General features: G+C 45.2%; 1 protein-coding gene across 3 annotated transcripts in view; it reads right to left on the bottom strand.

Moving 5' to 3' along the window:
• TSHZ2 (teashirt zinc finger homeobox 2) overlaps positions 1-26,231 on the bottom strand; it is a 347,527-nt gene that overhangs the window by 98,315 nt on the left and 222,981 nt on the right. The window contains exons 2-3 of one of the 3 annotated variants that reach the window (XM_035122647.3): positions 11,122-14,209; positions 145-626 (exon numbers count right to left, since the gene is read on the bottom strand). In XM_035122647.3, the coding sequence (XP_034978538.2) occupies positions 11,130-14,209 (3,080 nt within the window). In that variant the 3' untranslated portion in view covers positions 145-626; positions 11,122-11,129. Of the gene's footprint in view, positions 1-144; positions 627-5,495; positions 14,210-26,231 lie in introns of those variants that run through there. The other 2 variants (XM_060277314.2, XM_035122646.3) reach the window with 2 other exon arrangements.

Below are 26,231 nucleotides of genomic sequence, written 5' to 3'. Positions count from 1 at the left end.
CTTTGTCATCACCCCTCAAGTTTGCACTGTCCAGTTCTGCCCTCACAATCAGCCTCAACACACACATGCTCTCCCAAAGGCGAGAGCGACACATTGAAGAACCCTGCCCGCCACAGCAAGAAATCCAACCAACCGAGAAGGGCCTACCTTTAAAAAAATAATATATATTTGGGTATACTTAACACACACGGTTATCTGCGCGTCCTATAGATCATTTAACAAATTGCTTTGCAATCCTTCCAGGGCGTGGTATAAATGACTGATTTAAAACCTCTGCATTGTTCAGGCCGCATTGTTCTTCATCAGGTTGAGTCATTTTTATGTGAAGTGTCAAGCTCTCCTAACAAATAACTGCTGCCAGACAAATCAAGTTCCTCATCTTAAAGCTATGGCTAAATAGTTTATAGCTTTAATCTGCTCACTGAGGTGTGCAGTCTATGACAGTAATTATAAATGCAAGGAGAAATTATAGCTGAATACTTTAACTGCATTAGGAGCCATTTGATGAACATTCATGATTGCCTGCTCATTTTCAACAATAGAGGGCACGTTAGTGTCAATGCATTAGAGATTTCCAGCACTGTTCGCCTCTTTCTTCCATTTACCACCGAATTGTCAGTTGTCTCCTATAAAGGGGGGGGGGAGAGAAGCACCATAGAATCTTTAAACTTGATGGGTTTTAAAAAAGAGAAAAAGACAAAGGAGGAAACAGAAGGAAAAAACACCCCTGTTTATCATTATGCATCTCCCCCTCTTTTTCCTTTGTAGTATCCTTATTTTCAAAATTGATTCGTTTCAGAGAGCTGCCTGTTTACTTACCAAAGGCTTCAGGGGAAACGAAAACCACCACTCTGCTTCAAACAGTGCAGAACCTGAGCCAGGATTCAGTTTTGGAACCCCCCCTCTTTTTTTTAACACTCTGGGCTGAGCTCCAGAATGTGTAGCAAGAGTGCATTGGAGCATGTGCAAAATGTTTTCCCTCTCCGCCAAGTCCGAGCTCATCTTCCCACCCACCCCCAACAACATAACACGGCGGGAATTTACTAGGACTGAGGGTTGTCTTGGTTGGAATCTCTCGCTCTGCGGCAGGCTCTAATATATTTCTTCTGCAAAAGTGAGCTCCCGGCCTCTTCTAAACTGACCATGTTGCAAATGAAAGAATGACAAAGAGATCTGGCAAATCAAATTAAGGATCTATCTAGGTCGGTATGCTTATTTCAACAGTGGCTGGCCAGATGTTTACAGAAGTGCTGTGCTGAAACTTCTTCTCCAATCTCTCAGAAGTTTTTCTTCTCCCATAAAAGTGTCCCCCCTCCCCCCACCTTTTCTTCTCTGGTTTAGCATTCCTTGATAATTTCAGTGGGTATTTTGTTGAGCTTACCCTATGTATCGTCAAGGGTGGTGTGTGTTTTCAGTACATCTCTCTCCAGCACTCTACAGTCTCCCCTGCTACCCATGTTTCCTCATCTGCAACCCCCCCCCCCAAAAAAAAACAGAACACCATGAGAGAATTTAACTCATGGCCATGGCATCTTCCTCTGGGCTTTACCTGAAGTGTCAGAAACCAGGAAGGCTGGCTACTGGTTCTCAGAAATGAGACTGCTTGCCCATTTTGTTTCAGAGGAAAGCCCTTTCTTTGACTTAAAAAAAAAAAGTTTGTACTGATTTCTTTAACAGTAAAAAAATACAGTCGTACCTTGGTTGCCGAACGCCTTGGAACTCGTACGTTTCGGCTCCCGAATGATCGAAAAATGGAAATGAGCTTCCTGCAGCCAATCAGAAGCTGTGCTTTGGTTTCCGAACGTTTTGGAAGTTGAACAGACTTCCAGAATGGATTCCGTTCGACTTCCAAGGTACGACTGTACTTCACAGGGCCGTCTTGAGCATATCTGGTGCCCTGGTGCGAAGATCCCTCCAGCGCCCCCCCCCGTTTTGCAGCGCAGCTGTCTGGCAGGCGCAGTGCGGTGCCCCCCTGGCGGCCCGGCACCCTGCACCACCCAGCCTTGCCGTAGGGCCGGCCCTGGTACTTCACTTTAAATAATAACAATGGACAGCTGTTAGGACTATGGAAGGCAGCCTCCCTGGTTCTCCACATTTCCAGGAAAAGCCCAGCCAAGAATGGCATGGGGTATTCTTGAAATGTGGGCAGCTGGGGAGGCTGGTGTTATTTGTGGAATGGAAGGTCACTGAAAACCTCTAAGGCAAGCACGCCAGAACTCTCTCGCCCAGCCCTTGAGAAATTCACCGGAAATTACTCTTCTCTTTCAATACTTTCTGATTGAAATGTATTTCCTCATTTGTTCGTTCATTCAGTTATCAAAGTATTTCTATACCACCATGTCTGAAAATATTAGGGCTGTGTACAATGCATGTATATACATACACACACCTGACCGCTTGGAGGAGCGCAGAGAGAAGAAAAGCCATGGTGCATCTGCAGCAACACAAATGGACACCTTCATCTGCCCCAGCTGCAACAAAACATGTCTCTCACGCAGTGGTCTCTACAGCCACAGCAGGTGCAGTAACTCTCCAACTGTTTGACTTTAGACCGGAAGGCACGCTCTTCTATTGTCTCCTGAAACAGATGGGTGCCAAAAAACAACTCTCTCTGTGTGTCTCTCTTTCATCTCTCTCTCTCTCACACACACACACCACACCACACCACTGTAAAACAGGCATTAAAATGAGTGGCTTCTGCATAGACCTGTGGCATGTTTGTTTTTTTAGTCCCAGAGATGCCTGAAAGGCAGGAGTGAAGATGATGGCCGAATCTCTGCTGGAAAAGTGTTCCATAGTATGGGACCAGTGACTCTAAATGCTCAGTTCCTAGCGGAGGTCAATCAGGCCTCTGTAATGTGGGGGACAAGAGAACTGGTAGAGAATGGTTGGGGGGCAAAAGCACAATAAATTTGTGGCCCAGCACTGGCTTCCAAGGAACAGGGAACAAAGGAGCAGCTCCCCCTAAGTTTTTGCTCTGCAAAACTGGAATTCAGAATTAAACTGCTCTGGAACCTGCACAAGATTCCACAACGTTTTCAAATAGCATCCTTCCCACCTACTAGCTGGCATTTGTCAGCCTCCATTTAATTCATCTGAAAACGTGGTTGTGTGCATGGTTCTGTTCTCCCTCATTTCATTCTCACAACAACCCTGTGAGGTAGGTTAGGCAGAGAAAAAAGTGACTGGCCCAAGGTCACCCAGAGAGCTTCGTGGCTGAGAGGCAGTTAGGAACCCTTGCATCCCAGGCCCTAGTCCAACACTTATCGCTACCTCTGAAATCTTTCCCCTGTCTAGAGAAGTGCCATGTTCCACAAACAGCAAAGCTATCTTTATTTGAATGTGTGCAGATGAATATCAGATTTCCAAATCCTTCCCTCCCACCTTGCAAAAACACTGTCTCCATGATACCTGATGTGTGGGAGTGTGTGTGTGTGTGCGCGCGCGCATAACTGCAAATTTACGTGATTTGAATAACAGGCCTTTCTGGTTTATACATAGTTTTCTCACAAGGTTGAAGCAAGGATTTTTCTATTAATGTAGAATTAGAAAAATAGATATTTAAAGCTAAGAATCTGAATGCTAAAAGGAACTCATTATACCAAACTTCTTTCCGATGTTTTATGGATGCGGGGAATAACATGACAAATTTGCAGATGGTTGAAATGAAAAGGGTGAGTTTTGGAAAGATTGTCTTAAATCCTTAAATCCAAGATAATGTTCTGTTATATTGCAAAATGCAAATACCACAGGAAGTGCAGGGAAAAGACAAAAGGAAGAAGGATATACAAGGGAAACACACACACGCACACATCCCTACATCAGATATTTTTTTCAATAATTAAGGGAATTTAGTAAAATCGCTATTCTACTATCTAGCAAAATATCTTTCACCACACACAGAGAAGCACTGGATTGTGTTTGTGAGGGGGGTAGGGGAAAATTGACAGTTTATATTATGAGATTTGCAAAATCTTTCAAACACAGGTTCAATCTGTTATTTTCATTTTCTGAAACAAAAATTTATGGGTGTAGCTTCAAAGTTTTTAAAGAACAGGTAATAGAAGAGCCTTCCCCAATTGTTAAAACCTTTTAAAAAGTCCTTAAAATTAACTTGCTATTTCTAAATATGTCAATATTCTAAAATGTTTGTATGTATAAATAAATAAATATGTGAGGCTTGTTACTGGTATTTTTGCTAGCATATTTAGCAAGAAAACTTAATTTTGCTATGGGATAGCAATAGTGCACACTCTCTTTTTAACAAACAAGCAAGATGTTCCGAATGACATCGGATTTACTTCCAGCTTTCAAGAAAAGATCAGGATCAAACTTTGCAGGGTTTTCCTTTAAGCACAGCTCTAAAAGGTTTAGTCAAGCTTTAGAGCTTAAAATAATACAGTAATAATAAAAAACATAATCTGTACAGTGTTAGTCAAAACAGCCCATCATTTCACACAATTTGTGCTTTCATGGCATACCAACTAAAATAGCAGTTCCATATAACCATTTGTTCATACTTTTACAGCCATTTAAATATTTCCTTCTAAAGTACCAAGGCACAGACTTCAAGAAGATATAAATACAAGTGTATCTGAAAAAAGTGTGCATGCACACGAAAGCTCATACCAATAACAAACTTAGTTGGTCTCTAAGGTGCTACTGGAAGGATTTTTTTTTTATAAATACAAATAGTTACCAATTTTTTAAAAAATAGCTAACTAACATCTGCCTGACTGCCTCCTTCCCCCACACTCATAAGTAGCAAAATTAGCTGGACTTGATAAAAAGCCTGATAAATTGTAGCATTTAAAATTAAAAATCCAGTCTTTTCCTATGCAGTTTCTCCAGAAATGTTATTCTGTATCTCTTAATCCAAAATGTTGACGAATATAACCTCTGTATAAAGTCTGAATGTTTGTTTTATGCACTAACCGCTGCATAAATTTAAGAGCAGAGGTGGAGGAGAAATTTGATTCGGTTCTCTTTTTAATAATGGTCCAAACGGCTTTGCATTCTCCAGAACAATACCAAGTGAACCGAGATGCTGTTATCCTTTGCCATTTGCACATACCTGGGTTTTGTGATGGCGTTCTCCAAACAAAAAATGCCTATGTAAGGGGAAACGTTATTGAAAACAATGTACAAAAATGCACTCTGTTAAAATGCTTAACAGTGAAGATATTTATATTAGGCAAAAACTGCGGGCGAATTTTCATGAAGACATATATGCTGCTGGAAATGTGACAAAATGAGACAAGCTGCAACTGTTTGTCCTTACTTGGGAGTAATCCATTGAATTCTGTGTGGCTTAATTCTGGAGTAAACAGACAGAGGGGCCAGACTGCTAGGCTTCCGTGTAAAGTGCACTTCTCAGGAGTTACCATCAAACAGAAATTAATATATCTCTAACACCCCCATACCCACACACTGAGCACATTACTCTATTTAGGATTGGTTGCAGTTGTGTTACTTAGCTGCTAAATTCCCGCATCAGAACCATGTTTTGCTGGTTATTTCCCTATATTCAAGCAGACGTCTTTTTTTTTTTTGCGGCAGAACCCGAATTATTTGCCAATGGGCAGGGCTTTTTTCCAACCAAAACTCAGTTTCGGCTCCTCTCAGGTAGATTCTATTGCCATTAGAAGAGAACAAGGGAGGCGTTCGTGGTGAGTTCCAGCACCTCTTTTTCTAGAAAAATAGCTCTGCCAATGTTCATAACACTAATAAACACAAACACTGTAAAAATAAAATAAATGAAATCTACCCTTGGGGAATGGGGAGAATACAGAAATATTTCCCCCATACTTTTCCATTTTTTTTTTAAAAAAAAATTATTATAAATTATGTGGAATTTCAAATTATGGACTAACAATAGGTACATATCAGTCCCTGTGAGTTGAAATAACAGGCCCAGATATCCTATTGCAGCAGCAGCAAGGTCTGCCAAACGACATGTCCGGAAATCTACTACAGTATTTAAAATGAATTCAATCAGAGTGTGTTTTCATTGCTTTTTTCATTGGCTTTTTTAATGACAGTGTTTTACAGGATAAGTGTCCAAAGCCAGCGTCATTACCTTTGTACTAAGGGGCCCTTGTGCATCTGTGCGCTGCAATTTGGATATTCTCAATAGCACTAGAACTGTAATCGTTCCACTTAGCCAAATCCTGAAGTCAGTTCCTTATTAAAAATGCTACACATTTATAGCATTGGAGCATGCCATTGCAATGGGGGAGCAGTTAGCATGCTTCTGTTTCTCGGTGAGTTGCCAGCTTATCGGCCCTGGCTCCTGTGCTTGTAATTGCAGGCAGGAAGAGTCTCACACCCCTGCTGTGACTTCTGCAAGGTCAAGCTGTTATTAAAGGGAAGAGGAGCAGGCCAGGGCATTTCGGAGCTGGTCAGCTGGCAACCCTGCAGATCAATGCCTACACAGTATGCATCACTGGCTGTGATTCTCGTGCCAACAGCTGTGAGTCTGAACAGACTTATCAAGGTCAGCTTGGGAAGCTGTGTTATCCTTGTGCTAAAATAGTGATACAGTCCACCATGGCAAGAAGCACTTCTTTAACGCTTTATTCTTTGCACCTCGTTTCCATGCAGATGTCTAAGTACTGTCATTCAGGAGCCTATTGCTCTTTCACTGTTGTAGGCCTGGGCTTGTATCCAGTGCCGGATTTACATACAGTGGCACCTCGTGTTGCGAAACTTCCAGGTTATGGAATCTTCGGGTTACGGCGGCGGCAAACCCGGAAGTGTATACTTCCGGGTTTCGCCGCTCGAGCATGCACAGAAAGGCTCTATTGTGCTGTGCGCTTGCGCAGAAACGGCGCCTCTAGTTACAAATTTTTCGGGGTGTGCACGGCACCCCAAAACGAATTAAATCCATAGCCAGAGGTACCACTGTATAAGCTAAACAAGCTATAGCTTAGGGTCCCACTCTCTTGGCCCCCCCCCAAAAATAAAAGGAACAACTGGGTGTACATTTCCAAAATATAAATTAAAAAACAAATAAAATAAAACCTACATACAGCAGCAGTGTTTTGTGTTGTGTTGGCTCCTATGATGTAAGCAATGGGCCTCGCCTGCTAGCCTGCTCCCTAAAATATCACTGGTTTGCTCATTTCTATATATAGGGTGCCTACATTCTGCATGTGCAAATGGTTTTAGATACCTATTAGGTTCATAAATCACCATATTGCATATATCCAACACACACAAAACAGCGACAATTTGTTGTTGACAAAGGACAGCTGGGCATATAAAGGCCCCCGTTACCTTCAGTAGCTTAGGGCTTTGTCAAACCTAAATCCGGCCCTGCTTGTATCAGAACTCTAATTCACAGATGAGTGAAGCACATCTTTGGGGCAAATGGTTCTCCCATCAAGGATGTTTCCAGACAGGTAAATATTGAGGGATTGGTGCTCCTCGTGCAAACAAGCTCTTTTTTTTGCAGCATCCATATGACGACATCACCATCAAAATACTACCCCCTTTCTGGAGGAAATCTGGTTTGTAAGAAGACTCCCTATTGCCCGCAACCATTTGCAGTATCTGAACGACCAATTTGCAAATTAAACACCTCAACAGTATCCCCCCACATTGATTCCAGTGTAAGAATAAGCCTACTTCATGTGCATATCTTTCTTTGCAGATATGAATCGGATTGCTCATTGAAATGAAGAGAGAGCCCCTGAACCACAGAAGCGCCTTCTTCTCATAAGAATATGCCTCAATCTTGGGGTTGGGATGATTGCACCATGAATTCCATTCAAAAGATGTAATACATACAGACGTTGTGCTGGCTTTTATACCGTTGACGTGTTACCTCTGTAAGGCAAGTTTCACAACTAATTGCATATATGTAGCAGGGCAAAAACTCATTCAAAATATCCAAATATCTATATACGTATTTGTTCCCAGACGACAGAAATTCTTCGTAGAGCACTCACCCAGTCCTGCTGAATGCAAGTCCTTCAGAGTTTAGGCTGCAATCCTATACTCCTAGGATTGTGCTGTTAGAGTTGCAATCTTCAGCACACCTAAAGGTAAAGGTACCCCTGACCGTTAGGTCCAGTCGCGGACGATTCTGGGGTTGTGAGCTCATCTCGCTCTATAGGCCGAGGGAGCTTCCAGGTCATGCGGCCAGCAGGACTAAGCCGCTTCTGGCGAACCAGCAGTGCACGGAAATGCTGTTTACCTTCCTGCCGGAGCGGCACCTGTTTATCTACTTGCACTTTGACGTGCTTTCGAACTGCTAGGTGGGCAGGAGCTGGGAACCGAGCAACGGGAGCTCACCCTGTCTCGGGGATTCGAACCGCCGACCTTCTGATTGGCAAGCCTTAGGCTCTGTGGTTTAGACCACAGCACCACCCGTGTCCCTTTCAGCATACCTGCTAGGAAGTAAATCCCCCTTCATCTCAATGAAATGTTCCTCTGCCGCAACAGTTTATTTGGGCTATCAGATGCTCGTTACTAATTTAAAAATGTAAGATGTCAGGTTTTGGAGTGAAGCAGGCTTTATTTATTATGCATCAGACTAATAGTATATTCATAAATGCTAGATGTAAGTGTATTCTTGAATTATTTGCCCCCTGTTTAGGGATTGAAAACGAGCAGCTCGCTACAAATGGGTCTGTGTCTTTTCTCTCTCCTTCTTAAAAAGAAAAGACAACTATAAAACGGTTCTAGAAACAACGGGAGCTGTGTGGTGCTTCAATTCATGCATGACGTGGGGTTCTAACAGCAGCTCCTTGAAAGGAAGGGAGACTGCATTGCAAGCATATGAGACCACAGCAGTATAAGCAGGGCATGTTCAATTCAAGTCAATATGGGGCTCTGTTCGTTTCTCTAATATAGTGTGCACTATATTGAGCAGGGTGTGCGTAATGCTATGCGCTAAGCAACCTGTATCTGATTACAAAGGAAAGGACTGCGTAAATATTCAAAAGGGCAGTTAAGACTAGCCAGAATAATTAAAGAGTGAGACTTCTACATACGTTTATATGTGACAAAAGGAATTTATTGTTACACAAATGAATCTATGATGCCATATGTTTATCTAGAATAATGACTACATAACCAATGTTATCTCCCCGCCGCCGCCCCATTTTTTTCTTTTGGAATACAGGATTTCAGTGTATTGTATAGACTTTGGTCTACTCAACCGTTGAGTGTTACCTTCTGGCTGCAGAGCATTCACGTTTTGAACAGGAAGAGGAACATAGAAGACAAATAGCCAGTACACATGGGGTTGGCAGAGGGTGGGCCCGCAACTGCACCTTGGGGTCTAGGCAACCCTTACTTGCATCTAGGGTGATCAGATGCAAAAAAGGGACAAGGTTCTTGCACCTTTAATAGTAGAGAAGGAGGAGGAGGAATTTCAGCAGGTATGTAAGTTGCACGACAAATTAAACCTGTTGCCATTCTCTCCCTTACACAACCATTAAGAAAGCAGAGTTCCTGTCCCCTTTTGCATCTTCCCCGGGGTTCTCAGGCTCTTAATCAGCACACAGATTCGGCATGCAGGAGCTATTATAGCAAGGTAAGCTTGGACACTGACACCTAAGTAAAGCCCCATGGGATGCTCCATAGAAGTGGTGAGAGGGCAAGTGTGACATGCATCTCCTCTCCCTGTGCTTCCTGGTGCTGGGCAAAGAAAGGGGATGGAATGCACGTCTCCCTTTAGAACAGAGGGGCCCCTCTAGATGTTGCTGGACTACAACTCTATCATCGCTGGCCATTGGCTATGCATAAGCGGGAGGATGAGAGCTGGAGCCCAGCAATCCTGAAGGGCTGCAGGTTCCCCATCCTCGCTTCAGGATGACCCCAGAAGTGTGGGGAGATGAAATGCAAGTGTCTCGTTTTTACCATTTTTAAATTTTAACTTCAGACATAGAAAAGTAGTATAAAACTTTATAAATAGGATAAGGAACTCCTGCTTCCCATCTCTCATGCCTCTTTGGACTATCTGATGTGGATTTCAAGCCTACCTTGCCTTTCTGCCTGCTTGTTGTGGTGTTGGGAATCCTCACTGAGCTCCTTTCCCCCAAATAAGGCTGCTTGGATGTAGGTCGATTTTTTTTTGTATCTTTACAACCTTTGGGAGCTCACTTGCAGAGAGTCCCTTTACAAGAGAGTATGATCCCTTGGCGTCTGGTAAGCCATAGGACCACGTGAAGCTGCCTTGTGATGAATTGGACCATTGTTCCATCTAACCCCAGTACTCATGGAGACTATACAGTGATTGAACATGGTATGCACCCAACGACTGTGCTTTGGACATTCCTCCTTACATTGCATCAGAACAAATAAGGAGGTTGTTGGAGGTCTTACTGGGCAGAAGGTTTACAGACTGGGATTGCTAGCCTGTTGTCCCCCAGATGTTGTTGGACTCCAGCTCCCATCAGTCTCAGCAGGCACGGTCAATGGTTGGGGTGATGGGAGTTGACGTTGAGCGACATCTTGGGGGGGGGGGTGTCACAGGTTAGCTTCCTCTGATTTAGACACTGTTTTCAAAAAAAACCCAGCCTGATGCACAATCAAATGGGCAGTGTAGGGAGAAGCAGTGAAAGAGGTCCTTGAAACCATAAGGAAATAATAATCAAATGTGGCAACCCATGTCTGAAACGACACTGAAAACACATGACAACGCCATCCTAGTTGCTGTGACTCCCACTCCTCTTTGCAGATTATGGGACAAAAGGGTGACACAGATGCTTAAAATATTACAAGCAAATACAATTTCAATAGAAGCCATTAGAGTGAAGTGTTCGTCATGCTTTGCTTTTCAAATGCAAGATTAATGGACTGGATAGCTAAGTGGGAACATAGTGTCAACAGCAAATGAGGTTGCCAGTTTTTTTCTTGGCAGAGGTTCCTGTGCCTTTAACAACAACATGGCTGAGCAAAATGCAAAAAAGCAAAGTTTTCCCCAACATGGAAGCAGCTGCACCTCTTAAATTTATCCCATCATGCAGCAGTTACAGGCAGAGGAGCCAACGTCCAGAAAGAAATGGGCATCCTGGAAAACACAATTGTTTTAAGAAAGCAGAAGTGCTTTGAGAGCCTTTTTTGATAAACATAATATTAAAACTCATTTTGCAGTTAAGGCGTGCATACCTTAGGAGTTATTCTTCATCCACTTCCGCTACAAACTGTGAATGGTGTTCTGGCGACTTGCTGTGTGTTTTGCTTAGATGAAGTTTTACTGCGTGTTTGCTCACAAATGTCCGAGAGCACAACTTACATTTGAACTTAGAGTCTGTGTCCTCTTCTCCAGCTATTGTTTCAGGAGACCTTTGAACTGAAATTCTGGAGATTTCTTGTTCTACCTTGGTTTGCTGCTCCACAGCCAGCTTGTTCATGTCTTTCATTTGGAAACCTAGATGGGATTCTAAATGGTTGATGTACGTTGACGGGGTTCTAAACTGAGATGCACAGTCACTGCAATAAAAGATGGGGTGCCCTTTATCCATGTTTTTCAGAAATTTTGTCCCTCCAGTTTTTCTGAGTTGGTACTTGACATTTGCCAACCAATGGCTGATCGTAGTCATGGACAGTCCAGTAAATTTGGAAATCTGCATGCGTTCTTGGGGACCCAAGTCTGACAATAAATATTTACCTTCGGAAGTTTGGAAAAGGCTGGAAGCAAACTGAGCTTGCAAAATGAGGAGATGCTGAGGATTCCAGTTGGATTGCCTTCCCTTTCTTTTGTGCAACGTGGAGACTTCTGTTGAGACATCTTCAAAACGTCGGACATCCATTTCCAGTTTCATCGATGGTATTCTGGACGAGGCAGCAGGTTTTGGCGTCGTAGCTTTGGGGAGAACTTTGACCATGTCCGCAATGTCAGACAGGGCGTGTTTCTGAGGTGGGGAAGTGCAAGATTGTGCTTGGACAGACTCTCCCTTCTTGCTTTTAGATTTGGTCAGGTCTATTGGCTGATCGCTGTTTTCGAACACATAATGCCTGGATGTAACGGTTGCAGGTTTCGTTGGCGCTGGGGTGGGAGACAGAACTGGCTTCTCCATCATGTTTAAATTAGGTTTGTGGAACATAGAGGCTGAACTTGAACTGGGGCTGGTGTTGGACTGAGGTCTCAAAGGCTCATTGGCTTTGCCCAAGTGGTTATTCAGCACAGACTGCAGAGCGCTCAGAGGGTTTAGACAAGGCAGCTCAGAGGAGTGGTTGGAAGTAGTGCAGCCATTGGTAAGAGCTGGTGGCGCTGAATCCTTTGCATTTGCTTTGTCTTTCTCCTCCTCTTCTTTGGCCTTGTCCTCTTCTTTCGAAGGACTTGGCTCTGGCTTTTTAGGCTCTACATACACTTCAACCTGAGGGGGAGAGTGACCTTCATTTTGACAGGCAGGGGGCGCATCCACAGCTTTGTTGCCCTCTTTAACATGGTCCTTTTGTGCTTCCTTTTTGATGTCTCCTTCCTTCTTCACTTGAGGGCATTGGGCCATGTTAGTTGAGATAGGAACCAGAGGCATTACTTTCCATTTTGGAGCAATAGGCCTCAGCTTATTCGTGACCGTTGGCCTAACTTGCAACACCTGGGACCCCACTGGTAAGGAAGGCTTTGCTCCTTCTGAAAGCTGATAAGCTGCATGGATACTAGGATACGCACTCCAGCTGGGTGCTCCGTTTTGAGCTTTATTGATGGCAGTGGTGACCGTGTTTTCCAAAGACTTCAAAATGTCTCCACCACCTTTGGAAGCATCTTCCAGATCTTCCTCCCGAAGATACTGGTATTTTATCGTAGGATCCAGCGGTTTCTGAAGAGTATCTTCATAGTCTTCGTTCTTCACCGCTTTCTCGTCTTTGATCACTTCCTCCGATTTATTTTGCTTCCTTTCTTTCTTCAGCTCCGAAGCAGGAGCTGCGGAATCCGTCGATGCATTACTGGAGGGCTTCACGTGCAGACCATCGCCACCAGCCGGTGCTTCGGAAAGCGACTGCATCTTCTCCACAGCCAGCGGATCCAAAACAAGCTGCTTTCCTTTCTTAGAGGCCGAGCTTGTGACTTTCAAGAAGTGGCCCGTCACCATCATGTGTGTGGTGAGCTGCTGCAATGTGTCGTGCGAGCTCCCGCATTCCATGCACTTGAGGATCTGTGATTTGCACGCCTCGAACTGCCACGTGTAGCTGGCTCCGTTTTGGTAGCCATAGCGGTTGTTCGAGGACAGCTGCAGGTTCGCATTCTTCTGGGAAGAAAAGGTGTCTGCAAACGACCCCGTGGTTGAGTCTGGAGAACAAGGCCTGTTGACATCGAACACACGTTTTTTAGCTGGAGTTACCATTTTGGAAGAAATGGTAGGCACCGGCTCCTTCAAAGGCACTTTTTGGTAGTGTTTTGTTTTTATCATATGGACGCTTAGATCTTGAAGGGAATCGAAGGAGTCGCCGCAGAACATGCATTTCAGGACTTTCTGGGCATCTTCCTTATCCATGTCCTGAAAGGCCCTTTTCCGGGGCTTGGAGTAGCTGGCAGGCCTGTGCTTGTCTTTTTTATGGTTGTCATCTTGATAATGACCACTTTCGTTCATGTGGACAGTCAGCTCCACCAGGGTGTCGTAGGCAGCGCTACATTGCCTGCACCGAAACCTACTGGCGCCGGTGAATACGGTCCCGCACATTTTGCTGCTTTGCCTGTAGAGCTGGACGGAGCTGAAAAGGTTTGGTTTGGAGACAGGCCGCGCTGGTAAGCTCTGCTGCAGGCTCTTGGTCAGTGCGTCTTGGTGCCAATCAAAGTCACTTTTGCTTGCCCCGTTCCTGTTGTCGCAGCCCCTCTTATCTGAGCTGGACAGCTTGAGTCCGAGTCCTAGACCTGTCCAGTAAGAATCTGAAAGGATGTTGGCGTATACCGCTGTCATTTTATCCATGCAGCTGTGTGCTTCGCTGGGAGGTTTGGGGTGGACATTGGCTTTGGGGTCTTGCGGCTCTCTAGAACAAAGGCTTTTAATATCCGCCACCTGGTCGCTCGCATCACTTAACAGGGATTCGTTTTCAACATCCTGATTAGAGATATGACTTACTGGAGAGTTCTGGTAGCTAAAGCCACCTTTTGGATCGGGGCCTGCATCATGCTCTTCATCTGTGCCAGGGTCATTGCTGCCCTGAAGACGAGCTGTCGAGTTGCTCTCGTCATCATCCTCTTCCTCCTCTTTTACGTCTTCCTCCTCTTTTGAATCATCATCTTGGACGTAACCTGAAAAGGAACGTCGATACATGAAACATCAGCTTAAGCAAGAACACTGCAGAAAATCAGGACATGGGAAGTCACCCAAAAATGTTTAATTTGAAATGGAATAATTGTCTCTTTTAATTGTATTATGATTTGGTATTGTATTAATGTGGCTCATATTGGATTATTATTAATGAAAAATTAATAAAAATTATTATTAAAAAAAGAACACTGCGTATTCATTTCTCTAGTTCTGGCATTTGCTTTTCCCTACTGGATTTGGGTTTAACCTTCTGCTTTATGGACTGTTAGCGCAAGGAGTGAAAAAGCTGGCAAAGCTTGTTGGTTTTTATTGGCAGATGATCATAATTCTTTGTAACTTCTAGAGATTTTGAGTTAATAATTTTCCTGTTGCAACAGTATAGCTCTAACCACCCCTTAATGGAACAGTTAGAAAATTAATATGTGAGATCATTTTAAGACCCATTAAAATGATGTCCTCAAGTGGCTATCAACCCGCTCCAGAAAATGACAACTGGCCAAGGAAAAGAGGTAGTCTCTGATTTTCTTGTTTCTATGGGTTATGTAAAGGTAAAACAATGTTATGCCATTTGATGATCTTAATAAAACATTTCAAGATGCTCAGAAAAAACTTACTGAGGAGGAAGTCTACCTATATTTGTGTTACTAAATGTACATAACATAGAAACATGTGTGACATGCATTATCTATTAATCCTTATTAAAATATGTTGAAAACATTCCCAAATGGGTAAACTAGAATAATATTTTCTATGCCAGTGTACAGATTTTCTTATTCTCTCTTTTTTAAAACCTTGTACCGCCAATAATCTATTTTAACATCACAGCCCATAATCCAAATAAAGGGATTCTGACATTTTTATGCAGACAGCGTAAAGTTTCTGATCAATTCATAGAGATAAAAATTTACAACTCCACACCTCCTGCTGAATGGAGAAGACGGGTTCTCCATTACAGAGAGCACGATTTGCGGTGGGGGCTGAAAACCACGCCTATGGCAAAGGTGGGGGCATGAGTGGCCACCGTTTGATTGGTTAAGGGCTGTTGTTGGGCAAATTGGTATGTATCATTTTGTGAATCAAACCTTGGGGTGTATTTAAGCTTAACGTTGGTTTTTTCTGGACCCTTCTCTTTGGCTGCGTTTCTGATCACTCGAAGCACTTCTGGAGGACAGCGGAGCAATCTTCTCATTGTCTGGTTACATTTCTTTATTTTCCCCTTTGTTCTAATCCTCTCCAGTCCCTTAATTAATTTAACTCCCCTTCCCCCCCTTTTTTCTGCTTGATTTCCCACCCCTCCCCTGGTGGGGTCTTTGTCACCCCAGGAGGCTGTTTGGCCTCTTACCTGGCCTTTGGGAAGATTCTCCCTGTACCTCTGAGCACTACCCATGCGTTACCCTCCTTGGCTTGCCTTTCCTGATAGGGGCTTTCTTGCAAAAAGGTGCCCCCCCATTTTGCCCGTTTTATAATTGTAGGCTAGTCAGGGCTGTTCCAAGCCTGGCTGGAATCTCTTTTGTTTATAGTATTCCTAAGGTTGGCTTTATTTTGGGTGTGTGCAGCATTTGTTGGCTGAATTTTAATTTTGCCTTGGGGCTTGAGTACCATTTTGGGCTGCTTCTTTTCGCAGCCATCGCCATTGGGTGTGAGGCTTGTCATGAGACAAAGATTCTTAAGAGCAGAAGCAGTGAGGCCTACACGGCCCATACAGATCATTCAAGCCTAAGCCTGCTACTGTGCTCTCTCTAAAATGTATCTGTTTGCTTGCAGGCTCAGTGTGTGTGTGTAACTGCCTGTATGTGCTGTTGTTGCTAATGCATATCTGTGGCAGACAGAGTGGAGCCAGTGACTCTCTGTGCCTTCAATGACTATGAGCACTCTGTGTATGCTCTTTAACTATGCTATTTCTGAACCAGTTTATTTTCTTAAAGTATGTTTTGCCCTGATGATAATGGTAGTAGTGGTGGTAGTAATAATAATGATAATAATTGTTATGGTTATTATTATTATCATTTATTTGTATCCCGCCCATCCGGTTGGGTTTCCCCAGCCACTTTGGGCGGCTTCCAACAAAGATTAAAATACATTGAAGGTGCATTGAAGGGTTGGTGTCGCTGGTTCCTCACATGTTTTTAGTTCTTTGCAGATTATGGCGGGGCCTTTTCAGATGCTTCCAGAGGTTGCCTCTCCCAAAGGAAGGAAGGAAGCGTCATCGGAGGCAGTGATCCAGAAGGAGGCAAAGAGGAGCGTGGACGATGATTCCACTTCATCGTCAGTCTGTGCCAGTCTCTCCCAGGTCTCTAGAGGTTGCATCTCATGCAGAGGATGACTTGCTGGTCCGCCGGGCACCATCTTCTGGAGGGAAGTGGCATCAGCGTCATCTTGCCCTGGCATGTTGAAACAGGATCAAGGATCTGGGTCTTTGGCGGAAGACACTCTGCCAGGGCCGGCCAGAACATTTTCGGGCAGCAAATGCAACTCTCGCCCAGTCCTTATTCATCCCTGCGACCTTGAAAGTGTATAGCATCAAAGTGTTGGCCACAATGGCCTTTGCTGCACCTTTATGGGCGGCCTTTGCAAATCTCTCACCTTTAGAGTCGCTTCGAAGCCAATTCTTACGCCGACTTCTAAAATTACCAACATGCTCTTGCCCAGGCACCTCCAGACAGGATCCTGTATATGAGTCTTTGGCAGTTGACAGTCTCCAAGTCCCGGCTAGAATGTATCCAGGTGGAAACTACTGACATCTCCAGAGGTTGCATCCCAGAAGAGGATGCTTGCTGGTTCACCGGGTGCCATCTTCGGGAAGGAAGCGGCAGTGGTGTCGGTGATCCAAGATGAGTATATTGAGGGGTGGGGATGGCGATTCCACTACCTTGGCATGTATATCCCTCATGGGCTATGATGCGATTCAGTTGGTACCTTGGACCTCTACAGGGGTCTGGGGGGGCCATCCCCTCCCTTCAGGCCCATCGCAGGTGGGGAAATCTTTAAAGTCTTGGCTTAATGGCTTTCAAATATTACAGGGTTACGCTTACTTTCCCCAAAACGCGCCCTGCAGGGGTCTTGGGGACAAGGTTGGGTGGACTTCCGATGGGGCTCCACCTCTTGAATGGCTTCCCCTGAGCATTATGAGTGAGGCAGACGTGCTGGAAGCCGGTTTAGCAGCAGAATTTGGGTCTGCAATAGCGGTTCTTGTTAGCCATGGCCCTGTGTGTGTGTGTGTGTGTGTGTGTATATATATATATGTATATGTATATATATGTATATATATATATTTATACATACGCAGCTGTGTGGGAGGTGCCCTTGGGTATCAGTCATACACTGCTTGCCCTATCAGCAGGGCCCCCACCATGCTTTTGATAGAGTGCCCCCCCCTGCAGCAACCCAAATCACCTCCTCCCCAGGCTGATCCGAGGTTGATAAACATGTGTTAATATCCCTTGCCCTTGGTGGCACCCCACTGATTTTATTCATCTTTGATTTTATTTGTCCCCTTTGGGATTATACCTAGTATATCCCTTCTGCCTTCTGCCTGATCCATTATTGATTGCATCGCACAGGCCCCCCCCCCCAACCGACTCCATTCCAGTGGAAGTCCTCAAATATACATCCTTGGATCAGGTGGTTGAGCACATTTAAGGCAACACGGCACTCTCAGTGGGACATAGCTTTTCTATTGTAAGGTGATGCCAATCGCTTGTGCAGTATTCTAGTCCTTTTGGGACTTTCCTTCATAGGGCCTCTCAAGTTTGGCATGGTTCACTGGGGTGACCCATTATAGCGTTTGTTTGCTTTCTGGGCTAGATCAGGTGTCACCTGCATCGGCACAGCCTCCCTGGTCGCCTCTTCTTCCCCACTGAGGAGTCGGGGGTTCTGTGGGCGGCGGTTAGACAGAGGGCCCGATGACCTTCCTTTTAATTAGGAAACCAATGGGTCATCAATGCTTGAATATTCCATTTGCCTTTGGAGGAGCTGTCTGCCCTGGAGGAAGTTATTTTGTAATACTTCCTCTGTAGCGAGTGATGCTTGTCAGATCTGCTCTGGCTGGGTGGTCTGTATCTTGCAATGAGTGTGGTTGCCCCTGGTTGCCACTTCTGTTCTACAGGGAACGTCGAGGTGGAACCCATGCCCAGGTTGCAATTCCTATGTTAATGCTATGGTAGTTCACCATGGCATTATGCCTTGAACCGGCTCAGTGCTTCAGGTTCACTATGATGCTAAGTTCTTGACTTTTGGTCCTATTTCAGGGGGGATGCAGGTATGGCTTCGCCCTTGGGGTGGTGACATAATCGTTTGTCATAACTTTCCTTAATCCCCCCATTGTAGTAGCAGTGCACATTTGGACCCAGGGAGCCCAGTGATTGGCAGTCCGCTTTTGGTGCGATACCTGGTAGTGGTGAGCATTTTGGCTTAACAGCCCTCACGCTACAGCGAATATCACTGCCTTTCATATACTTCTTGTGCTGCTGCTCGCTTTATTCCAGGATCCTCTAATGATATGGCTGGTATTCCTTTCAGCCTGCTTAGGAAGCGCCTTGGATCCTGGGCTCAGGTCCCTCAGTTATTGCTGTAATTTCCAACCTACCTGTGTCACTTTGATAATAATTACTAATTACAAGGTATAGCTTCCATTTTCCCTTCAGCTTAAGGTCTTAATGAAGGCCTGGACTGCTCTTATGGCATTTAGCTGGCAGTCCACGGACATTCGGAGGTACTTGTCCTCTCCTTCTGAGCAGGTCCTGCAAGTCATGGCTTACTTGCTGCAGAATGGCGGTGATCAGGAGACTACCCATATTCAGCCCTGCTATGTCTGTTATCGTGCGGCTTTTATTCAGAGACCCTTGCAAATGGTTTGTCATGCGCAGGGCTTTGGAGGGTTGGGATAGGTTCCAACCTCACTAGACGTCAGATGGGAAGCCAGTCATTTTGTCCTCTTTATAGTATCCCACAGCTATAGCTAAGATTGTCTGTGGGTTAAGTATCTAGGCGGACCCCCCCCCTTCTCATGACATTGCATTTTGGAGCATTAAGGGTTGGGGTAAGTGTGTCGGAGCCTGCACGGGGTTGAGAGTCTGGAGGCTTATTGCTTCAGGACTTTCCTTCACAGCCTTGGAGCTTGCCGTTAAGAGTCAGGAGCTCTAAGACGGACCTAGCGGGCAGGGGTACCATCATCAGGCTTCTTGTCACAGGTGGAGTGGGCCCTTGCCCAGTTAGGGATACCTGAAATATCGCGCTCTTCATCCTCTTGGGGGGACTGGCCTCCTCCCAGTGCAAAGATTAAAAGGTTTCCCGTTAACCAGGCATTATTGCTCACCTAGTGTGGCAGTTATTCTGCTTTCTGCTTGCCCTTCGCTGAACGTGCCTCATTCCTTCCAAGCAGGGCTGCTACAAAGGTTGGGCACTGGGGACCTGTCAGGGGACAGGATTGTGCATACGGTTCATTGGAAGGGTGACACGGATAAAGGTTTAAGTTGGGAAGTGTCGTAGTAATGCCTGAGCTAATGCCTGTCTGTTATTTTCCTTGTGTTTTCATAGGACCATCGCTGTGAACTGGATTGTCTGCCGCAGCTTCTTGCACTGGGGCTGGCAAGCCCGCTGACAAGTCTGGACTGGGGTGCCGTCTCGGCCGCTTGCCTTTGCAAGTGTATCTTGGATGTCCAGATTGGGAATGCTTTAGGAGGATTTCATTCCTTTGGTGCAGTCGAGTGTGACCTGCGAGGGTCCTCCTGCAGCGGTGATGGGCAGCTGGGCGGTTGAGTGGCCTGTAACGGTCCTCCCGTAGCGCTAGTGATGATCTGGGTGGGAATGTTTTGCCGTCTTCGCCCGGAGTAAGTTTGCGTCCTGCAGCAAGCGGACTTGGATGAGCTGTTGGCAGTGCCCCCGGGATAAAGAAAATTTAATTTTAATTTGGGCGACCAAATGTGCGGCAAGGTACCCGCTGCCCAGCTGCCACTAAAGAAGTGAATACGACAGCCCAGGAACTTTGCGGGGGGGGGGGTCATAGCTCCTCCAGTAATTTATTTCCAGAGCTCAGGAGTTGGGCCTTGGTTCCAGTCTCGGACGACCGTTGCACATGCATGTGTCTTGGCTGGCCAGGAGAGGGATGTTGTGAGGCGAATTTCTCCCATTGATGCACAAGCAGTTGCACGCTGATGGACTCCCCTCGGCAATTGTGGTGCAGTTTGGTGAAAATGATTTGCCTACCATGGACTGTCGCACATTGCGGTTTTCAATTTGTGATGACATCCATGAATTGAGTGCCCTGCTGCCAGCTACACGATTAATTTGGTCCCGTCTATTCCAGAGAAGAGAGTGGCGGGGGAGTCGATCCCTCGCTGCCACCGGACGGGCTAGGAGACGGGTGGATTGGGCGGTAGTTAACTTAATCAGGGAATTGGGAGGGCTGATCATTGCTCATCCCCATATTTCGTTTGACGCTGCCCAGGTTTATCGTCTCGATGGGGTTCATCTTTCCACAATGGGTAATGTTTTATGGTTGGAATCAATCAGAGGCTGTTTGCAGTCTTGGTTGGGTCTGTGAGTGGTTTTGGCGGTCGAGTCTTCGGCTCTGGTGGCGGTTAGGCATTGGTTATGATGTTTGTATTAAGGGTCTTAAAGATTAGTTGGCCCCAAGTTTATGCCTGAGTGGTGGGGAAATCCTGGTCAGGTATACAGTGGCTCTATGCTGTGTCCGTAACCCCTAGGTAGGGGCCAGGACGGCATATTGAAGCCTCTGGGAGCCTGAAGGGAGAGGGGAGAGTTCTGTACACCCGGTCCCCGTCTCTCCCTGTGGGGATTTCCCCGTGTTGACAAGGCAAGTTTATCTTATTGTGGTGGGGAAATCCTGGTCAGGTATACAGTGGCTCTATGCTGTGTCCGTAACCCCGAGGTAGGGGCCAGGACGGCATATTGAAGCCTCTGGGAGCCTGAAGGGAGAGGGGAGAGTTCTGTACACCCGGTCCCCGTCTCTCCCTGTGGGGATTTCCCCGTGTTGACAAGGCAAGTTTATCTTATTATCAGTTCTGTCCTTAGGTGACAGTTGGGAACCAATGCCTACGCAACCACTCACACATTGTTTTGGATTTTAATAAAGTTGTGGCCAAATTCATGCCAAAAACCATTAAACTTAATTCTGTGTACGTTGTGATTTATTTAGGGGTGGTTTGGGGACCTCCACACGCAAGACGGGTTCTCCATTACAGAGAGCACGATTTGCGGTGGGGGCTGAAAACCACGCCTATGGCAAAGGTGGGGGCATGAGTGGCCACCGTTTGATTGGTTAAGGGCTGTTGTTGGGCAAATTGGTATGTATCATTTTGTGAATCAAACCTTGGGGTGTATTTAAGCTTAACGTTGGTTTTTTCTGGACCCTTCTCTTTGGCTGCGTTTCTGATCCCTACCCTCCCTCCCTGTTTTTTAGGCCTCTGTGTTGACATTGCTATGACTTTTCTTGGTCGCCTGTATTCAGGGGCCGGTAGGAATTTTTCCCATCTGGCTGATTGGCTGGTGCCATTTGGGTTTTCGCCTACTGCATAGCAAATAGTCACAACTTGTAAGGTTGGCGGTTAGGCATTGGTTATGATGTTTGTATTAAGGGTCTTAAAGATTAGTTGGCCCCAAGTTTATGCCTGAGTGGTGGGAAAATCCTGGTCAGGTATACAGTGGCTCTATGCTGTGTCCGTAACCCCTAGGTAGGGGCCAGGACGGCATATTGAAGCCTCTGGGAGCCTGAAGGGAGAGGGGAGAGTTCTGTACACCCGGTCCCCGTCTCTCCCTGTGGGGATTTCCCCGTGTTGACAAGGCAAGTTTATCTTATTGTGGTGGGGAAATCCTGGTCAGGTATACAGTGGCTCTATGCTGTGTCCGTAACCCCGAGGTAGGGGCCAGGACGGCATATTGAAGCCTCTGGGAGCCTGAAGGGAGAGGGGAGAGTTCTGTACACCCGGTCCCCGTCTCTCCCTGTGGGGATTTCCCCGTGTTGACAAGGCAAGTTTATCTTATTATCAGTTCTGTCCTTAGGTGACAGTTGGGAACCAATGCCTACGCAACCACTCACACATTGTTTTGGATTTTAATAAAGTTGTGGCCAAATTCATGCCAAAAACCATTAAACTTAATTCTGTGTACGTTGTGATTTATTTAGGGGTGGTTTGGGGACCTCCACACGCAATAATTTTGGTTACGCAAATGGCCTTGGGTACATCCAGTTGACATGGCATTTGAATAAATGGCAGTGCTTGGTATTGTATTGAGATGGAGAATCTTTGGAGACACATAGCGAATGTGGACAGCTCAGCCATCTATTAGACATGGACATATACTGATCTACCTTATATGATGTTAGAACTAGACTAGGTTAGTTGTCTTTAGCTCCTATTTATTTCAATGGGAGCTAAGTTAAGTCATGGCTAAGTCAAATCACTGGTGTGTTAAGCACACTACTCTAAAGTTGTGTACACCTTACTAGCTTAAAATGCTCCAAGGCCATTCCTTTTCTTGATTTGGATTGAAGCTGCTTTAGGGAAAAGCACATCAAAATGCAGTATTTCATAGGACCTAACAGGACAGATATGGACTGTAACAAATATTTGTGTGTACACTACCTCCCAAACCAACAATGAGAGCACACTGGATGCTGTGTACACTATGGGAGTGTGTACACAGCCTATCTAGCAGTGGTGTTCTAAGGCGGGGGAGGGCAGATGTCAGGCTTGTGGGATCAACTTTTTTTGTACTTAGAACTGGAGCCAGGTGCGAAAGATATACAGTAAGAACATAATAGCTCTGAACGGCTGCTGCCTGAACACAACGATTCTTTTTGAGCACCAGAACCAAACCAAGCTCACAGTCCTTTGGCCCAAAAATCTGTTCCTGATGACCCCAAGATTTCTTCAACAGTCTAATTTTGGGGGAGATCATTGTGTTGTTGCCATTGTTAAGACAGTTTCCAGATCTACTGAAAATCACCCCGATGTCTATCCAGCTTCCAGCTTCTTCCCACCCCTGTTTAGAATAGTCTTAGTCTTATGCAGCGCTCTCTCCCCGTCTTTGTACAGCAGGCCCAACTTAAACGATACTTTAGTTCAGGGGTAACTATTCCAGCTGTTGTGGGCGACAACGGCCGTTAGCCACAATTGCCATGTTCAGCGGTAAAGGGACTGGTGGAAGTTGCTGTAGATGATCGATGGAGGGCACCATCTTGACTACCCTTGACTTAATGAGGCTGAAGCTGTGGCTACTACCATGCTAAAGTTACTTATGGAAGTCACGCTCCATGTGGTTCTTTCGGGCAGCAAGTTTCAGAACCTCACCCATAGCAACGCCCCATATCTGTCGGTCATCAGAACCAGGCAAGATGGCGGCATCACATTGGCAGGATGCAGTGGCCCTTCCTCAGGCTGTCTTCTGGATTTAGAATTGCACCCTGATTTCTATCTTTGAGGCCATACTGATTTTACTTTTGTGGGGGGAAATAAAAGCCATTTCCCCCTCCAGTTTGCATGGTATTTATTGCATATCCTCTTAACGGCCTGACTGATAGAAGTAAGTTACAACCCCCCCCCCCCCACAACACAGACAACATTTTCTACTTAATTAGGCTTTGACATGTTTACTATAACCTTTACAGAAGAAGAACTCATGCTGAGAGGTCCTTCCCTCTTTTGAGACTGCTTGCTTGTTGGCATCGAAATTGGGAAGGCAGCGGATTGGAAAGCACCATCAAAGTTCAACCATCAGATGGTGGAGCCCATTTGAATAATGCTTAAAAATGCCAATAACCTTTAACCAGCGACAGCGACAAAAAAAGGAAGGGAAAAGAAAAGGCAAAAAGAGAAGTGTGCTATTTAATAACATGCATTTAAAAGCACTCACGTTTTCCTAAACCAATCATTTGTTTTGGGCATTTTCTTTAAGACACCCAAAGCCCTTTAAAATGCAGATGCTCAGGGTGCCTTAATGAATGCGCGTCGCATCCTCCCTGCGATTTCCATAAGAAGGTTTCACCATATGTAAATCTTCATATAAATTGAAACGCGGGAGATTAATTCATCAAAACGCTTGATTAGCAGGAGAGATTCTGGTAGAGCAACATACATATTTTTTATTATTTTTATTTTTTTTAAATCTACATATGTCAGCCACATGGTGGCAACCCTAAGTAACAAATTAAGGCCATTATGCGCAATCAGTTTATTGCCCCCAAATGTCTTGATCAGGCAAGGGCAATCTGGGTGTAGAAATCAGATTCCAGATGTGTTTCGTTCCTCTGAGCGAAAAGGCACTGTGCCCAGTGGGGCAGATGCAAGATGCAAATTACAAACCACCAATAAACTGGAAAAACCCCTAACGAAATAGGGGCGGCATGGGCGAGGAGACAGCAAGATACTCTTTACAAAAAAATATAAAACCTAAGAGTTCTAGGCTGAATGAAAAATTCAGAGAAATCTAAGCAGAATGGGCATCAAAGGTTCTCAAATGATGGTGGGACAATAGCAAGGAAGGAGACAATCTACATCAAGCACCAGTACAGAAAAGTCCTTCTTATGCATTACTCCCAGCTGTGATGGCATGCACAGGTAGGTTTCATCTTAGAGTGCTGCCAGACCCATGCATTCCTTTAGGTAATTTGGCCTCCTGCCATTTAGGGCTTCGAAAGTAATGGCCAGCTGTTTGAATTTCGCTCAGACCAGCAACCCTAACGTAGCTAATATCGCAAGGGGTCATTTGACACCAAGATTTTAACAGCAGCATTCTGCGTGACTTGAAATTTAGGAACAGTCTTCAAGGGCAGCCTGGTGTGGAATGTGCTACAGTAATCCAGTTTAGCTGCAACGAATACATGTGTGACCATGGCCAGGTCTCATGTGCTTGGATTGCATCTGGGCTGGGCAGGTCCGTCTTAAGCATAGCTGGCGCCCTGGCACGAACTATCCCTCCGGCGCTCCCCCTCCCGTTTCCGAGCGCGGCTGCCACGTGGGCAGAGCAGCCCGGTGCCCCCCTGGCGGCCCGGCACCCTGGAGCCTTGCGCCACCCAGCCTTGCCTTAGGGGCGGCCCTGGGCTACTGTGATGGGCTCTTTCTGGTGCTACAGAACCACCTTTCCTGAAGCCATGCAGTGTGTTCAGTGTGTCACACAGTCCATGCTGTTCTTTCACCCTCGGGTCTTTGTGCCACATGTGAGCCACTGGTCGTGACAAAACAGCTCGTAGGCTCAAGCTGCTAATCAGTTAAAATCATAGTACTTCAGCTGAATTAGTTTACAGTTTGAGCATATAACGTTTCATTTCTGAATTTTAATGAGCAGGGCCTAATTTTTCTTCTTTGTTTTTAAAACGTACACTTTTTCTGTTGGGTTAAAAAGAAAAAAAGGAAACACTAGCAACTGCTATTTTCAGTCATATAGACTCTCTTTTTCCACATATAGCAAGATTTCTTAAAATATATGCATACATGGCTCTTTCCAAGTCTGGAAAATTTCGTTTTGGCCAAGAAATGGGACAGTGAATCATTGTCCTCCAAAATAACGCCGCTAATCCATACAAAGCCCATATGCCATCTGCATTTTTTCATTCATATATCCCAATTCCTCTTAAAATACCATTGCGACGAAAGCAATCTCACAGCGCTTGGAGGTGATCTTGTTTCCTTTGCTTCTGGAAGGAATATCTTTTTGTTGTTGTTTTTTTTCCTCCCTCTTTTTGGCATGAGACTGTTTTCTTTCTTTAAAATATTTCATGCAGATAATGGATAATGACCACTTCTCTTGAAAATGTCTAACTACATTAGCTATCCAAAGGCAAATCCCAACCTAGTTCATTGTTGTAGTTCATGGTTGCAGATCCATCATGTTCGTTTGCTTTTTTGTTTTTTTGGAAGAGGAGGAGTAAAGATAAACTACCTCTGGTGGAAAGTCCAATTTTAACTCTTTCGTGGCTGCAATCCTGTTCACATTAACCTGGGAGTAAGAAACCACTGAGCAGCAAAACTTCCCCACTTCTATTTC

This window comes from Zootoca vivipara, chromosome 7, assembly GCF_965207765.1.
Source record: "Zootoca vivipara chromosome 7, rZooViv2.hap1.1, whole genome shotgun sequence".
NCBI classification, from domain to species: domain Eukaryota; kingdom Metazoa; phylum Chordata; class Lepidosauria; order Squamata; family Lacertidae; genus Zootoca; species Zootoca vivipara.
This window is presented reverse-complemented; position numbering and strand designations above follow the sequence as displayed.